Here is a 19,334-nt window from a genome sequence, read left to right as displayed (position 1 = left end):
GCGTAATTATAATCAAAGGCGCAGAGCGCGCGTGATTATGTCTCGCGGATATGGAATTTTATTGTGAGTTTGCCCTTTTGTCGTATCGATTATCCGAAATTACGGGATAAATATCTCTCATTGAGCGAGAGAGAGAAAGAAAGAACAGATGAAAGGGTGCGCGGATTAAAGGGGCCACGACGCGACACGCGAGAGGAGTAAAGAAAGACGATGCGTGTGACGTCTGGAAATGAAATTCCACGGTGATAATACGTAAACGCAAAAGCCGTTGCCTCGACGCTCGAAATTCCTCGATCAAGAAAGCTCAGAGAATCGCTTTGTTTCTTGAATTTTCCGTTCTGTCATACTAATTTGAAATAATATAATTCGAGATATATATATATATATTTTGCGTATTTGAAATTGTACATATTTTTTCAGTGTAAACTGAAACATAAAAATCAAGATTTGTTAAAATAAATAAAATAAACCACGATTTGTGTTTATCAACATTCGAGCATCGTGTATCCGCGTCGTACATTTTCATGAAATATATCGAGATGTATACGGCAACCGGCAAGCAACTATTTACGACGGTGAATCGCGGGCTTTTTATTGAACGTGAAAAGAATGGTGACCTAGTGAACCGTCTTTTCGCACGATCGATTTTGCTTATATCGCGGCACTCGACAAAATGAAATCACCGACAAAGCGAGAGAGAAAAGGAAAGAAAGAGAGAAGGGGACGAAGGAAAAGAGAAGAGAAGAGAAACAGAGAGATCTGGCGTAGCGCGCTAAATTCGTTATGCGCTTCTCTCTTTGCATATCATGCGACACACCGTTTCTAAATGATATTAGAGCACACTTAACGATCTACCGCGTGTGCGTAAATATTCGCTGCCGATCGAATCATTTTCCTAATTTCGGAGATTACATTGGAAAATTTGCGCGATTAATGTATCGCGTAAAATTGAAGGAATAATAATTGCGATACACGCGCAGATATTATTAGTACATTTAATAATAATATAATTCCTAATTAATCGAACAGATTAAAATAAGATCAAAAATGTCAATCTATAAAAATAAAAATTTAACTTAGGATTAAAAATATATATAAAAAAAAAAATGCTACCTATTGCGGTGGTCGAGTTAGAATTAACCATCTCATATTCTTCTGCAACTGAATACATCTTTCGGCTTTCGTTATCACGACCGAACGGTTACGGAAGACGTACTTTTGTTTCCCTTCCAGCCGCTTGTTTTCGAGGATAATTTGTCATGACAGCTCTCGTTCCATCCCATCCCCCTCTCGTCCTTCTCTAGCGGGAGGATGCATCTCCCGAATCATGACGCGGAGGAGAGCTCGGTCGCGTTCACCCTTCGCTTCCGCTCTCGCTGGAAGGAGGTTTCTGGCGCAGCGCGAATGCAATGCCATAGTGCAACACAAGTGCACCGAATCATTATGCGCTGGCCGACCGAGGCATACCGCTGCGAATAGTAATTTTTCCTCGTTTTCTCGTTATTAAGATCTTTATACTATAATTTAAGAAAATTTAACATTATTTTATATAGTATTTAATAACACTTTTAATGAAGTCACTGATAATTTAATTTAATTGAATTAAATCTAGTTTCTATAAAATGCAACACAAATTTCTTTGATAAAATTAAAATTTACTACGCATCGTGCAGTGTATAAATATTTTTTAAGTTTATCGAATATGTATATTCCTAGCGTTTCCAAGATAGCAAGGACCAAGATTGCCGACGATCTTGCATTTGCCATTCTCGTGTTCATAATTTCGTACCTACCCGACGTTAAACATTCTATTTGCAACGAGCGTTTCTAACGATTTTCGTTTCGCGGTTGGTTATCCTCTTTTTGCGAAATATATTGCTATCGCGGAGAGCGAGAGAAGCTGCGCTCGTCGATCCTGGCCCAGGACCGATTCTCCTGGCCGTATCCATCGGTCAACGTCCTTACGAGTTCGACCCGGACCCCCGTTCTTCTCCGGGCTTGGCCTTCTCGAGCTTCTGCGTGCTTCAACGGTACATTTCTCCAGACGGAGAATGATGCCGTGAACCGGAAAGCGAGCGGCACGCGTTTTCGACGTGTCCGATAAAGGCCCGCCCGTTTCCGCGCGAATCACGTTAATCGTAATTGCAGTTTTAGATATGTTGCACGTTCAACGCATTAATCTTCAGTATTTTGACTCGAAGAATCCGAACTAGATTAACGCAAGATATTTCAGTGATGCAGCGGAATTATGTGACCATCTGTCAATCATGGGCCTCTATTCCATGTTGCTTTTCTTACATACTTTGTTAAGAAATATTTTTTGTATTATTTTATAACTACTAGTAATTATAAAAAGTAATTCGTGGTTCATTTTCGTCGCCCATTAATAATTAAGCAATATAACAGGCTATTATCTAATCAAAATATTCGAAAATTCTTTCTTAATGATAAACTCACTTGTTAATCGTAATATAATGAATATTTTATAAGTTTCACGCGTTTCATAACGCGGGTAGCGTGACGGACGCTGATGGCATATCGAAAGAAGAAAAAAAAAAAAAAAAGGATCGACCAGCTCGATGACACTTTTATCTTGAATACGCGTCTCGCAACAATCACCGATGTCCATCGCGAAAACGATGATCTTCGAGATTCGATCTTCTCACAGACGGTCGGTCGGCTGTTTCGACTTTCCCACCCGGTATAGCGCGGCGCGTAAAGCCCGGGTAGATAGAGCAGCGAGCTCCTCTTCTTCTCTTGACTGGTCCGAAACCAGTCCTGCCGCCGCCCATCCGTGACCCCGGACCCCGTCATCCGGTCGGCTCTGGCTTCTCCTCCACCACCACCACCACCATTTTTTTTTTCTTGTCTCTTTCTCTCTCTCTTTCTCTCTCCCGATGTGATGAGATAGAGTCACTTCTGAAATTACTGTCTTCTATACTCGCTGGTACGAGTAGAAATTTCTCGATGTAATGTAATGCGATCGGAATAACGGAATGGCAGCGAAATTGCATTTCGAGCCATATTTATCTTTGTTATCAAGAACTTTTGATTTATAAATAGTAAATGAATAAGTACCACCACCACCACCACCACCACCACCACCACCACCACCACCACCACCACCACCACCACCACCACCACCACCACCACCACCACCACCACCACCACCACCACCACCACCACCACCACCACGTTGGTTAACCTCGCCGCTCTTGCCCCTTCGCGTTCTGCATCCTCCTGCCGCCTCCTTCCTTCCGCTCTCTCCGCCTCGACGTTTTAATTAAAGAGCAACATATTTTCGAGGGAAACTTGCGGCGTTTCTTCTTTTAATTCAGCAATAAGGCGGATGCGCCATGCTAATGTTGTGCAACAACAATCTCGTAACTAATACAACTGACGCCGTTTCGATTTAAGCGGAGGCGGAAGGAAAATGAAAGTAATTGTCGAATATTACATTTTAAAGAATTGAATTTAATTTTGCTGAGGAGAGAGAAAGAGAGAGTGCATCATTAAAGAAACGTGTCTAAAATCTCATACTTTACATATTATATATTTTCAAATTGATTATTTAAATTTTAACTAATTGTTTGTCAATTTAATTTAAATGTCAGAGAGGGAGAGAGAAAGAGAGATCTTTCATCAACCATTTAAAAATATGGTAAATTGAACTTAAATTAATTATTTTTAGTATCAAAATGGTTAAAGAACGTACAATTACTTGTTATCTGCAATTTATCAAAAAAAAAAAAAACAAGTTAATTATTGAAAATTTATTAATTTAAAATTAATTAAAGAATTTATCGAAAAAATATGTATATTAATTACGATATATGTATATAATTTTATTTTTCTTTATTTCTCGTTTGTTCTCATTTTATTGTCAAAAAACCAACATTTCACGTAATATGTATCTCCATACGCATTTCTCTTAAGAAAACGTATCGGTTTCAAATTATGAAACTTATTTTTTTTATTGATATTTATTGCTCGACATTCATGATAACACGATTGCGATCATTAGAATGATATGTAGTAATAATTTCCGCGCAAGGTATGACACGTGTCGCACTGCGCCATGTCTGACTTTGTCGATTTGTGTGCTCGTACTACTTGCTAGTGGTTGCGATCGACGTCAGACGAATCTTAATGAGCGGATTACACGCTGTGTAATCTCGTTCGCGTTTAAGCATAACGCGTAACGCATAGAGAGACAGAGAAGGGAAAGGAGAGAGAAGAAAAAGGAGAAGAGGAGGAAAGAGAGAGAAAGACAGAGGGCGAGAGACGAGATAATTCAATTAAACGCCGGTGGATAACGTTTTTAATACAAACATCCGCGCGAAGGAACCGCCTTATGCCATCATATTAAGTATAATCAGGATAATCTGTCGGGATATAAATCCGGCGTTAAAATATTTTTTATTCATCTACAGATACCAATAATTATGGTAAAATTGTTTGAAGTGATAATTTCTATATTATATGAATATGTTATTATTACAAGTTTGATACTGTTAATTCTATTCATTATTAATATTGTATATAAATATTAATTTCAATTGTAATTACATTATAATTATAATAATATCGAATATAAAGGACGAATTCCACGAAAAATGATTTCAAGTATCACGTTATACTTTCTTTATCGAGATATCAATTGAGTGGTTTGTTAAATCGCTATTGTATACCGTGCCATGATTGGCGCACTCCGTGACATAATTGCTAGTAATTTAATGAGCCTCTTGTTGAATCGCGATCTGCGCGAACAAGGTTCTATGTCGTAATTTCTCTCGAACTTTTGCCTTCAGTCGAAGCCAGAAGTCGACGAAGTTAATAATTCAGTCTTGTTCTCGAGACCAAATATTAGCTCACATTCTCTTTAGTCACTTGTCATTCTTCTACATTGTACGTTAACAAACACCGACATTAAATCGATTGGAACTTTGCCAGAGGAGGGTGAACCTTCTTGACTTTCCGTTTTTGTCGCACGTGTACGAGCCACGTGGAACAGTCATATTTGATGAATCAATTTTTTAGTTCGTACTCTCACATTGTATATCTGTCATAAATATTACCATCTGACTTTTTATATCGAAAAAATTAAAGATTGTTTAATGTTACTTTATAACATTCATAGAGCTTTGTACTATATTAATATCATATTTTTGATAACATAATTTTTATTATACATTGCTAAAAAATAAAAATATCTACGTCATTATAATATTTTTCGGCTTGAGAATTAATCCTCGATATGTTAGTCTAAAATCTAATTTGACAAAATATGTATCACGAAAACAGAATGCATATGCTGGAAGCGCGCGGGTCGATGCGTTGTAACGTACATAAGAGCATTCACGTACGCAGTATTAATTAGATTCAACGTCTGATCGGAATCGACTTAATCGACAGCAGATGCATCGATCAAGGATAATGTTCTGAGAACGACGTGGCTATACATAGACGCCGCGAAGTTGAGTCCTTAATCAAGCACCTGGTAGAAATGATGATGGAAGCGATACATTGTAAATTACACGACGTTCATTAAATGGAATAATACGACATGTGTCAATTATCTTGACAAGTGAAATTATGCCACTACCGACAGAGATAAGAACGCGTAATTGCATAGAAAAGAAACTTATAGGAATTATCTTGTTTTCGATAAACGCATCGCAAAAATTCAAGATATAATGATGATGTTACATTAACAAAATATATATTTTTTTCTTTGATTCTTGAAAATTTTGATTTTTGTGAAGACTCGTAATCCTATTTATCCTTTTAATCGAATTTTAAAAAATTCATAATTTTAATTTCCTAATTCAACGGCCACTAACTATGTATGCTTAACAGTTTCGGAAAGTGTGAAAGTAGAAAGGGTTCACGAGAAAATTTGACAAAGGTGAGTGAAGTTTCGACGGAAGCGTAAAAGCTCGCAATCACAGTATAACGTCGTTCCCGCACGTGTAACATTAACGGCGGTATTACCGGCGGCATTATATTACGTTGTTACGTCTCGACAGCCGTTTAACATGTGACATTTAAGGTACACTTTACAAACTCCGATTCGTGTTACAGGAAGCTGCGCAACGGCGCCCATTATGCAAATTCTTTTCTGTCTTGCATATCCGCGATACGCGAGATAAATTAGTCGAGGGGAGGCTTAATATCGAGTGATTAATGCGAAGTGATTAACATGAAGCGCCGACCGATTAACTGCCCGTTAACTTGAGAGCTTTCAATGCAACCGATTATTGCGGGCTTCCATGCATTTCTGTTGAATAATCATCGTGCGAATTACAAATTTGCTCCTTCATCAATTTCGAGATTATACGAATTTAACGAATAAATAGATCTCAATCTAAAGAAGAAAGAGAAATTTGGCTGACTAAAAAGAGCAAACTCAGGTGGTTGCGCGTGTGCAACGCGGTTATCGGCCTCGCCAAAAATAAATTCGCGCGGTGCAAGGTTTCTTGTTTACGGCGACGCGATTGCGATGACGTGGCCACGGGTATCAAAATTAACCGCCAGTAGCATTGCGCTTATACGATAACTATATACGTACCGCGCAGTATGATATTCGAATACTCGCTATCGGAATACAATCGCGAATGTTTAGTTAATAGAACTTGAGAGTAAGAATTATATACAAATTATGTATATTAAATTTTATACACACATGGATTTTTTTATATTAATATAGAATTATATATGAAAAATTATTTATTTAATTTTATTTAATTATCGAATAAGGAAAGATAAATCTGTAAGTAATTTTCATATGTATTTAATATATGAAATATTTAAGTAACTTATTCGTATTCGATAAAATATTCGGACTTGGAATAACTATGTTCGATGAAACGAACTTTTTGAATACTCAAAAATATGCGGAAGGGTCACTAAATAGCCAGAATAATTTCGCGTCGGCCGACTGGTCGGCCGGCAGATTTCTTCTTTCCTCTTCTATCCGGCCGTCGACAAAGGTCGACGATCCTCAATTATCGACGTACGAAAGTCAAGGTCTTCCTTCGGGGAACCCTGATTTCGCTTCGGCTATCGACTTCAAGGTCGTCGGCGACTTTATTCGGCAGTTTTGGATAAAAGCAATCTGTGCTCATAATCAGGCCGATTTTTCATGGTCGTTTTTCCGTTACATATAACAATAGCAATAATAATAATTCTTCAGGCAAGGATCGTCGTGTCGACCGATCGACCTGATTTTTTTTTTTTTTTTCATGGGGCGAAACTCCATTGATTTTCTCAATATTGGCTATCTTTTTTGCCTTGCTCATCCTTCATCAATCCTTTGCTTAATTGGCATGACATGCGATTAAATTAATTCAATTTAAATGGAAAGAAAAGAAAGAGAGGGAGAGGGGTTTGAGGCTGATTATACGCAAAGTCAAATGAACATAATTTAAGTTCTCGTCGGAAAACTCGTCCATAGCTAATCAACATTAATTGTTTTCTTTTATCGCTTCTTTTTTACGTTAATCTAGAAAAAAAGAAAGAGAGAATTCTCATACTTGCGTTATCGGTGTAACAAAATGACGTGCGCGTAAATTTGCATCGATAGCGAGACGAGTATGCGAGTCGACTAATTTCGATGATAAACGACATTAAATAATCGGGATATTCATAAGTGGCTTACTGATGGACTTTAATTAACGGCCGCGTGTGCGGCTAATTAATCGTCCGATATTAACCAAATTCACGTTTTATTTGACGTTGTCAAATCTCGCCGGATTTTATCGATGATATAGTGACATAGTTGACTATACAACACATGACAGGCACGACATCGATAAAAATGCAAGATTATTTAAAATATCTTAACACTTACGTTTTTAATGAAATCTTTAATACAGGTCACGATTTTTAATGAGATTAACTGAAAACGAAGAGATTTATATTATATAACTTTTCAATTATCAATAATTTTTCTTTTCAAATTATTAATTCCTTGTCATTGAGGAGAATATTAGATGATTTTAGGATATTCTCTCTTTATGCTACTCATTATTATTATTATTATTATATATATATTATTTCTAAAATTCGTGTATTTGCAAGTATTCGCGTGTATTTCCGTCTACTTACACACAAATCTGCTTTTTTTTCTTTTACACATTTACGCGAAATATTTTGTTCGTAAGAAATAACACGAATTTATTTGCAATAATTTAATATTCGAATAAAAGCTGCGACACGGTTAAATACATTTTTCACGCTATTTGGATAAACGCGCATAAAGACTCCGGTTAGGCGAGAGAGCCTTCGGGATGCGAGTTAATCGCGTGCGAACGGACACGATAATAAGAACGGCGTTCGATATAGCAAACCCGGACGAGAGAAACTTTAATTACGACAGGGCGGATTCGGAACACATCCCGGGCTCACCAAACCACCCTCAGAACGACGGATTATCCTCGGTATAACCGAGTTTTATTGCCGGAAAGACTGGGGCCCGAACGTGCTCGTAGCGTGACTCATATTTAGGATCGTAATTGGAGACGAAAGTGTGTTTCAGAGAGACACGTATGCGTGTAATAAATTATATAAGTTATTGGATATATTATATTATATATCTGAAGATAAACAAATATAAATCACATGATCCGTAAAAATCGTTAAATTTTATTCTATTTTGTCTGCAATAGTATTCCATAATAATTAATTTTTCAATAGTCTGTTATTATATTTTATTCTCTTGATAAAATTTTATTTAAATTATAATGAATATCGCAACAAAATTAAAGAAAAACTGAACATTGTTCAACTTAGCTTGTCAATGTGTTGTATCTTAACATACGCGTTTCATAAAATAAAATTGCATTTTCAAATGCAAATGAAGAGTGAAAATCGATTCGTTGACAGGGATGGATCATGAAACACGAAAGGAATCTCGTTACGATCCTGCTTACGTTGCCGCTCAACCTGTCATTTCTCACCCTCAGCGTGCGGGAGAGAAATCACCCGTTCGAAATGAGGCGAGGAAAGAAAGGGATGCGAAAAAGCTCCCGCGTAATGTCTATAAGTTATGTCGATTGCTATTAATGATAAACTAATTAAAAAAATTAATTCTATACACACACTATACGTTGACTGTCAACGATTATTTAATTAAAGCGTCATGTGCGTCACTCGTTTATTTTAAAATGAGCGAAGGAAATGTGTTCGAATTGAAACGTCACGAACACTATTTCATCCCATTTTATAATATTCGTCGATCGATAACGGGGCAACATTACGGTTTATCGTTAATTCAACGTCCCGACTTTTCTCTCAACCAAGCGGTCTATCGGCTGTTAAATTTCTGCATACTATAAATAATTAATTTGAATAAACAAAGGAACCTGCTTCTCTACCTATAATCATTTTCAAATTTTCAGGATTTAAATTATAAATATAATGTTGTACATTTAATCGATCGCGAAATATATATCGATATATTATTTGTACTTGTATGTTAGTATAATATAAAAGAATGAAACTTGTATGTGAAATTTATTAAGAATATTAAGAAGCGATATGTCATATTGTAATTCGACTGTTATATATAGTTTACGTTTAATAATATCATAAAGTTAATCGGGATTAATTTACGAAATTATAAAATTGCAATTTATAATATCATAAAGTCTTTTCTTGACTTCTTGACTTTATAAATTTTCTTTCTTGTAATTTTTCCGAATATATTTTCAACATAAATGAAATCTAATAGTTCAAATAATTGTGGTGGCAAAATGTTAGAGGCAGAAAAATATCTTAATCGTATTACCATGTTACATGCATTCCGTAAGAGTTGCTGAATATAAAAGCCATATTTTTAATATCTCAATGAGGGCGATTAAAATGCAAAAAGGAACGATGATTCTATAAACACTTTTACGCGTCGTAATTATTCCAGTAAAGCGAGCAAATCCGGTTATCAGTGTCGCATTTGCGCGAGAACCGCACAGCCCGAATTTAATCGGCGAACATTTTCGACAAAACAATAACCTATTTTTGATTAAGCCCGACATAATCTTCGTTCCGAAGTGACCCGAATTTTCATCGGCGCGAAAATTGAATTCGCGTCGACGCGAACGATATGTCATGTCACAATTCCGATGTTTTGTCAGCTCATCACTGCCGGCGTGAAAAATTCTTCCATCAATATCGTTTTCGCAGTCTCGTATGAGCGAGACTGCGGCGATCGCATCAACTTTCACGATCGATAAAGCTCCATGCTCTTGTGTAATTCCCATCGATGTTTTACGATGTTGTTGCTGCATTTATTAAAGCGAGCGAATCGATAATTTAATTCTGATTGCTTTTCTCATGAGAATTCTTCGAAATTTGCAATTATTCGTTATTGTTACTCATGAAAACGGTTTAAAATAAGCTCTTCAGTGGCTTTTACTCTATATCTTCCATGTATTTTTCTTGTTTGATGATCAAAAGAATTGATATTTTATTTTATTTTATTTTATTTTATTTTTTTTTTTTTTTGCAGTGACTATAATTAAGATATATATATTTTTGCTTTCAGGCCTCAAGTATCTTCACTCGGCCCGAATTCTTCACAGGGATATCAAGCCCGGGAATCTCCTAGTGAACAGCAATTGCGTACTAAAAGTGAGTCTCGATTTAAATCATCTCATAGTCTCTGTCCATTTAATTTAACAACAAAAAAATATGAGAATATGACGAGAAGATCTCTTTATTCGAGCTTTACTCTAAAGTTTATCTACTTGCAAAAGCTACGTCGAGCGGCCAAAAACACAACGGGGGGGTACGTTTTATTTTCCCAGATCTGTGATTTCGGATTGGCGCGGGTGGCGGAGCCTGATCAGAACGTGCACATGACCCAGGAAGTGGTGACACAGTATTATCGCGCGCCGGAAATCCTGATGGGCGCGCGGCACTACACCGCCGCGGTGGACGTGTGGAGCGTCGGCTGCATCTTCGGCGAGCTGCTACGCCGGCGGATCCTCTTCCAGGCCCAGAGCCCCGTGCAACAGGTAAGAGAATACTAATATCTCGTTTACATCGATTAATTTATTAATTATTAATTATCTAAAAAAAAAATTATTAATTATCTTCCGATTCTGACTCCGTGGTTACTTGATCATTTAAAGATGCTTGTCTCGATCAGCGATCGAATATATTTTATAAGATTTCAAGAGAAGAAAGCGTACTCGCGCGTGGAAGTTGAAATAAAAATGCGCATTCTATTTTTGGTTGCAGCTCGAGTTAATCACGGAACTGCTGGGTTCGCCTACTCTTGAGGAGATGAGGTATGCATGCGAGGGCGCGAAGTCTCATATGCTGAGAAGGGCGCAGAAGCCGCCGTCGCTCGCGACTCTGTATAATCTCAGCAGCCAGGCGACGCACGAGGCCGTCCATTTGCTTTGCCAGATGCTAGTCTTTGATCCCGTAAGTTCGCCTTACGAAATAGCGCTCGATTATTTCTTTATATAAATTAAATTTCATATTTAATTAAATTTTATATTCATCATTCGATAAAAAAATTTTAAGCGATTCTTGTATCACTTTTTCAATGAGAGAAGTCTTGGAAATTCAATATATATTTCAGTGTATATATTTTATTATATGTATATGACACTTGCATATCTCTAATTAGAATGTAATAATCCAATCCGAGTTTTTTAAAAGATTTGTTATATATACACTGGATATAAAGAACTCTAAAAAGAATTACACTGTGAATTAAGCAACACGATCCTCTTGAAACTTTCTCGTACAGATATTCTATTTAATTCTTAATTTAATTAATTGATGAAAATTTCACATTTGTCGATCCTACCATGTTTCTTTATAAGGCTATTATTATCTTCCTCTGTGAAATTCATCTGTCACTTCAATTAACAATAATTAGTACAGTCTCGGCTTTCATGCTTTATGATTGTTAATTTCAGTCATTAATTTTGTATATTTATTTAGATTGATAATAATCAAAATACATGGTCGGAAAACGCACGTTCCTGCTCCACATATCACTCTTGATTCAACTGAAATTCGTTTCGCTCTGTCGTTTGCGTCCGGCACGAAAATTTGGCACTTTGTCCTCCATTTTACGAATATTCATTTATTCTGTTCCCTATCCTATTATTGCTCAGGATAAGAGGATCACCGTGGTGGACGCCCTGGCGCATCCTTACCTGGACGAGGGACGGTTGCGGTATCATTCATGCATGTGCACGTGCTGTTACACGACGAGCGCAGGCATGAGACAGTACAGGGTGGATTTCGAGCCTTCGGCCGCCCATCCGTTCGACGATCTCTGGGAGCGAAAGCTCACGAGCGTGCAGCAAGTGAAAGGTGAGAAAATTCACGGTATCAAAGATTCGACAAAAAAGAGTCGCGAGTGTTGTATTTTTTTTTTTTTTTAATAGATATTTATGTTTTATTTGCGAAACCATTTTTTAATGATAAAGAGAGGGACTGGAAATGCGTTTATGATTTATTTATAATGTTATTCAAAAATAATAAAACTTTTATGATAGATATACAGAACGAATATATATTAGGGAGGGTTATCTCTTTTATATTTTTATAAAATGAATAACTTTAATTTATTTCTAATAATATATCAGTTTAAAATTTATATACATATATGTTTATATTATGTAAAAATATTATGTAAAAATAAGAAATTACTTCTTGTTTTTGATATCTATAATTTAGCGTTTTTTTTTACGTCGTATTTTATTTTCCACATTAAATTTTATGTGAAGCGTAATAATTGATAATTGAAAGCTCGTTTTTGCGATACAAATTGCGGCATGAATCTCGATATATCGTCGCAAGAATGTCTCGCGTATCAAAAGATAATGACGTACACAATAAGTATCTTAGGCACGTGGCTGCACTATTCGAGAACAATAACCGCGATAAACACGCTCGCCTGTATGCGTGTCACGATAAATCATAGTTTATCTAAGCAGCGCCTAGTGGCTGAGAATCGTGAGGTTCTCATGCTTTCTCAAGCTATAATCGTTAACGACGCGCCGAAGAACGGTGAATCGATGAGTAACGTTAAAAACATTGCTTATTCCTCTTCATTATTTCCTAATTAATTTTTATTAGATATGAATTATATTAAAAATTAAAATCAAGGTTCCGTTATTGTGTTTGATTAAAAGTTGAATTTATCAATTCAATTATTTTCAAAAAATACAAATAAAATGTGAAAAAGTATTTTCGAGAAACTTTTCGTTTTATAAGAAAAATATTTCTAAATTTTAAATTTTTCCTGATTTAAATAACGATTGTGTGGTAAAGCTGATTGTAATAATAAAATTCTAAAGATACATCGACGGCAGATAAGAACCACTTAGCCGTATTTAGCGCTGACTGCGCGATCAGGACGTGAACCATGGCGTTGTTTACGGTGTCACTAGCTCGGCCACGAGAAACTGTATCGCGTAGTTATCGGCATTCCGCCTCCGTCATTCTCTCATATACCGGTACATCATTGTCTGTTTCAGAGGAGATGCACAAATTTATAGCGGAGCAGTTGAACACAACGCGAGTGCCGCTCTGCATAAATCCGCAATCCGCGGCATTCAAGAGCTTCGCAAGGTAAGCCACATTACTGTGCGAATCCACGCGAATTGTCCTTGACCGATCGGTATACACGGTGCTCCAAAACTACCGGAAATAGTTGGAACAAGCGAGATTAAAAAAAAAAAAAAAATTTCTTAGTATATTAAGTATTTAAAAATTCTATTAATGAAGTCGAGAAGAGAGATTTTTAAAAATTCAGCTTATGGCAAACGCTAACAAATGCAACACGATGCATGCGGCAAAATGTTATTTTTCGTATATAATTTTGAGTAGAATTTAATACACTGTAAGATATGCTTTTCACGCATTAATAAATGTAAAAATATTTATAAAGAAGAATATAATTTTACTTTATCAATATATTGATTGAATTTACAGCTGTAACGCATGCTTGTTGTGTAGTTTTGGAACACTCGATGTATATAACATATGACCCGACTCATAAAAGTCCCCCAGTCGCATACAGAAAAGTCACCAGAGCCAATCAACGAAAAACGAACCCTAATAGAATTAAAAAGAGAGAGAGAAAAACATTTTTTTTCCCCTCCATCTCTTCACTTCCCCTCGAGATTAATCAATATCTCCCCTCCTTTGCATTCGTGCATCTCCCGCGCCGTGATCCTAGATTCCCGATCAAAAGACAGGCTAATAATCCCTAAGAAAGTTCATAGAGGGGCGCACAGTGTTTCTTATCAAGTCGAAGCAGTCGAGTAGAGCGAGCGGATATATATCGAGTGTTCGAAGAGTAGCGCTGACTAGAACCAGCTGAGTCTTTCGACGCGTAACGGAAAGAGAAAGTAAATTTCAAAATCGATCGTACGGGACTTGAAACTCGAGTCGATAGAAAAAAAAGAGGGGCCTTTCGTCCTGGCGATCCTCTTGCTAACGTCTTCAAAGATACGCTCTGTATCTTTCGACATTGTTCTAAGGAAGAGTAAAGCGTAAGATGTGTGTGTTTCACGTAACCCTGTCGGCCCACTGTGACACAATCACTATATACGATCTCTCGATTATAGCAAAAGAGCAGAGATCAAATAGATAAGGAACTGATAATTATCAATATCGCCGAATGGAGGATTAGAATGATACTCTGAAGTAGTACATATATGTAAAAAACAGGCAAACATCTAAAATGTCTCAGATTTCCCAGGTTTTTTTTTTTTTATATATGTGTATTATTTGGCATATTTTCGAAATTTATTTTTTTCACAATTTTAAAATTAATCGGATAATCTCTTTTTTTATTCAGTTTTTTTTTTTAAATTTATATATGCAATTTTAAATATTTTTTTCAATCACATTAATTTGCAATTTTCAGAAAGCACGTTCTATTGATCGGTTTTTGTGAATAAGAAAATTATTTCATATCAATTGTTTCGCATGTTTACAATTATAATTATATAAACCGTATTTCTGATGGATCGGAAAATTGCGTATTATTAAGAGTAATGAAAATATATAATATTAACAAAATTATCAATTACGCAATCAATTTATTTCCTCGTGAAATATAGTATTCGCACACACACAGTAACGGACAATATTTTATGATATAATAGATTCAAGATAATGCAATCCAAATGCAGGTAATTCATGACGAAAATAGAATGAAAATTATATTATTATGTGGGTATAGAAAATAATAAATGTATTATTAAAAAAACAAAAATAATGTACGTATTATTAGAACAAAAGTTTTGAGGGTATGTGCATATATGTGAATATTAGTTTAGGAAAATGGAAAATATCAATTTTTTGGCTGTTATTGTGCTATTAAATCTTTGAATATTTGGCTAGTAATTGAGTTTCTTTAAAACTCTTTTGTTATTAAAGTTTGTTTGATACTTTAGGATATTGTCCTACTTTTCTCTCTCTGCGATATTGAAAGCTATGAAGCAATATCTCCGATATATGTATAATGACAAATCTAATATTTTCCCCCAGATTACACTACTCAACAAAATTTAACTTTCTTTTTGTAGAAGTATAGTAAAAAGTGAAGGATCCCAAATTGTTATGAGAGACTCCCTGATATTTCGAAATTATAATAAAAATATCAATATGTCTAGATTTTTTGTCACATGTCTTTTTATATCATTTATAAATGCTTAACAACGGTGACATATTTAACGGAGGTTAAATGTAAAATGAAATGTGTTATATGTGTTCCCAAAAATTTCATCAAAATATATTAAACAACGAACTGCTACGAAAATGTTCGCTACAATATCTTTGAGTCCCATCTGAAGTTATCAAACTGTTAAATTGGAAATCTAGACGTGATTATTAATCAGTGTTTTAATCGAAATCAATCAGAATTCACATTCCTGTTATCTTTTTCTTATTATCTGCGCGCGGATTCTAGGAATAGAAACATTTATACGAAAATCGAAATCGGATCTGACGCACATTCATGCCATAACTTCTACAAGGTGTCTATTGTTGAGTAGTGTTACTCGCAACACTGCTGTTGGATGTGTAACAATTATTCGTCTTGCTTACTCTGCCGTCAAGTTAGAGCAAGCCGATCGCCGAACCAGCGCCCTGCGTCGCGTATACGTACACGTTACTACTACTACTACTACTACTACTACTACCACTACCGACTCAGCTATCTACCACTGTCAGCTACTATCGACTACTACCGCTATCGTCCACTACTACCACTACCGCTACCACTACTACTACCAATCGTGTTACGCCTCCTCCTGAACGAACCGAACGAAACGAGAGTCAGCTATAAGTCGACGCAACCTCGCTCGCAGAGGTACATAATCCTATTTTTTATAATACCAAGTATATTGCCATTTTTTGTTTTGCGTTACAAGACCTTGGCTTCTCAAAACTGTCCTTTGTTTACCTCATGATGTACAAAATACATACACCGTGCCTCTTGCGTTCTGTCGAACGCCGTTTGCGACCGATATCTTCGGAATCGCCAAATTGAAATTTAAGTGAAATTAAATCGTAAATATTTACTCGCGCTTATTCGGATATTGGAATGGATATTTGGTGATTCCGAGATGCCCTGCATATCGTCGCATCTCCAAATCGAAACGGCTGTGTCGCGTATTTCGCATCGAGGCGGGTTGATCGCGTTCGAACGCGGGGTGACACTCTTACTTCTAAATAAATATAACTCGAGATAAATTTAACATCTCATACGCGAATATAGTTGACTGGATATACTACATATTCATAGTTGGGCGGAAAAGCGAGGGGAAAGTTCCTCGAAGATCCGTAAAAAATCTAATATAATCGTTTTAAATTATAATAATTTTTTAAACTAACTAACTATTAAAAGCCACGTGGAAAACTGTTGTTATAAAATATGCGATACATATTCAATCTGATTAAATTGAAAATCGCTCTCGACGATACATTGAAATTGTTGAAATGTTTTACTCTAGACGAAACTATATACACAAAATAAATTAACATCTGAAATATCTTCGTGAAATAAAATTTGAAGATTCGCTCCACAAAATGTCTGCAAGCGTAATATTTTAATACTTTATTGATAATTGCTTTATTTCAAACATAGGTAATATACCATTTATTTTTGCATAATGTATAATGTAAAATGGATCTTATATCTTAATATTCAAGGAATAAATCCGGGGGAAAAAGCGTGAAAATTAGGAAAATTTAACGTTGGTTTTCACGGATTTAGGCAATGCGGTTTAAACGATGACGTATGGAGGCGTGTATAGCGATGCTAATTAGCAGCAGTTTCGCGTACACGCCATTAACGGGCTCCTTTAAACACCCGAGTAACGATAATATACCTGGTGCTATTCGGCAGGATACCGTTTCTTTGTCCGATAAGTATTTCCGTCTCGTCCCTCCGCTCTCTCTCCCTTTCTTTCAACCGAGCGAGAGCGTTGCTGAAGCGAGAAATCACATTGCTGCTGACCCACTTTTACGACCACTTTAAAGCGAGTCCAAAGGAGTCTAATTAAAAAGGAAACAATTAAAATCTTCGAGGAACATCCGGCGGTGGCAAGTCACTCCGTCTTTTAAATCTTTTCACCCCGTAGAAAATTGTGAAAGTTTGTTACTGTACATACACGTGCGCACGCGCACACATATACACACATACATTATATAATGTTGTAGCAAATATAATTCAAAGTATCAAGACTTTGTAAAAGAAGAGCCAGTTTATTTCCCGAGAAACTAATATTAATATATAATTATTGTAATTAAAAATAATTTTTTATAAAATTAAAACATCTTTAATAATAGAACATTTTTTATAAAAATTATTTTATTAGTTAATTAGATTAAATTCTTAAGCTTAGATTTCAAAATCTACAAAGTAGATGCAAGTAATGAAAAAACGAAAAGATATATGTTCTTCACATTAAAATACATTATTGCCATTATTTATATTAATAATATACCATAATAAATAATAGATAAAATATTTGAAAGTCGTGAAACTTAAATTAAGATTAATAAAGAAAAAATGAAATATGAATTTTTAACTATATGTTAGATTTTTAAAGAAGTAAATTCACCATACTGATATCTTACTTTACGTTTAATCTTAATTAAAAAATAAAAAAAAATAATTATAATTCGCGTATTAATAAACTGAATATATAACAATTTGTAAGTTGTCACCCCGGTTTCATGCGCGTGCAACACAATTCGCCTTCACAACTCGACCTGCCATTTTGCGAACATATTATTCGCGTAAAAGAAAACAAGGAAAACCGCCTGAACAGAGCGCATTGTTTTATTGTTGACATTATGAGTGTAAAAGAAGGCCTGATCTACCATGCAGCCTTCAGTTGAAAGAAACCGTCGATGAGAAGGACGAGCTCACGCCGCGACGCGCCAAAAATGACAAAAAAAAAAAAGATGCAAACTATCTTTCGCGAAAATCTGCATAGAGATTTCGAGAAATAGATATTCTTGCCGATCCTTAAACCTTTTCTCGAATCCACATTATAATTCGCCCAATAATACAACCCGTAGAGAACATCTCCCATAGATAATACCCACCCGATATTAGGTCAATAATTACTTCGATATACGCGCGTAAATAGCCCGAACGAGATAAACGATAGATAAAGAGAAAAAATAATGGAAGCAAATTTATAATGAAAACAAAAATATATTTAAAGAGAGAGAAAGAGAGAGAGACGATCGGCTGTCACGCATGCTGACAGCTGCATGGAAATCAGATGAATGCTTTTGTTATTTTGCTAAAAATCGAGATTTATTGATCCTTCGTATCGTCACGAGCGAGTACTGCGTGCTCTGATAATTATCGATATTGGCTGCCGATTGACAATTATGTTTTAATTCCATGGTAGAAAATAATATACAATCGAGAATGAGCAAAAAAAAGACTTCGATTCTACATGTAGCAATTGTTGCATTTTTTACAGGGTTGGCCGGAAAAGTTCAGTGAGTGAAAATAACCATGGTAAATTCCGGTTTTTATTGTCCCGGATATTATCCAATGGAATAAACTGGCAAAAACTATAAAAATAACCTAATATGTAATATTAAAATATATTTATATAATTTTATGTAAAAAGATATTTTTGTTTTTATTAATAAATCATACTAATCACTATAATTTAAAAAAAGTTAAATAAATACAATAATGATCTTTTTTAATTCAAATATGTGAAATTTTGAAAACAGAAACTTTTTAATATAAATTTTACTAAATATTTTATTAACTTTTAGTTTAATAAAAAAATATAATAGTAACAAAATTAAAAAACTTT

At 35.5% G+C, this 19,334-nt stretch overlaps 1 protein-coding gene across 2 annotated transcripts in view; it reads left to right on the top strand.

Moving 5' to 3' along the window:
• LOC115238610 (serine/threonine-protein kinase NLK) overlaps positions 1-19,334 on the top strand; it is a 46,081-nt gene that overhangs the window by 21,743 nt on the left and 5,004 nt on the right. The window contains exons 4-9 of one of the 2 annotated variants that reach the window (XR_003884517.1): positions 10,544-10,629; positions 10,806-11,015; positions 11,242-11,430; positions 12,135-12,336; positions 13,506-13,599; positions 16,099-16,351. Coding sequence is in view for 1 of the 2 variants with exons in the window: in XM_029812582.1 (XP_029668442.1) it covers positions 10,544-10,629; positions 10,806-11,015; positions 11,242-11,430; positions 12,135-12,336; positions 13,506-13,599 (781 nt within the window). In the remaining variant the exon portion in view is untranslated. The remainder of the gene's footprint in view (positions 1-10,543; positions 10,630-10,805; positions 11,016-11,241; positions 11,431-12,134; positions 12,337-13,505; positions 13,600-16,098; positions 16,352-19,334) is intronic. The other variant, XM_029812582.1, reaches the window with a different exon arrangement.

The sequence above is a fragment of the Formica exsecta genome, unplaced genomic scaffold, assembly GCF_003651465.1.
Source record: "Formica exsecta isolate Colony F162 unplaced genomic scaffold, ASM365146v1 scaffold352, whole genome shotgun sequence".
NCBI lineage: Eukaryota > Metazoa > Arthropoda > Insecta > Hymenoptera > Formicidae > Formica > Formica exsecta.
The sequence above is the reverse complement of the archived record's forward strand: the minus strand, read 5'-3'. Positions and strand labels throughout refer to the sequence as shown.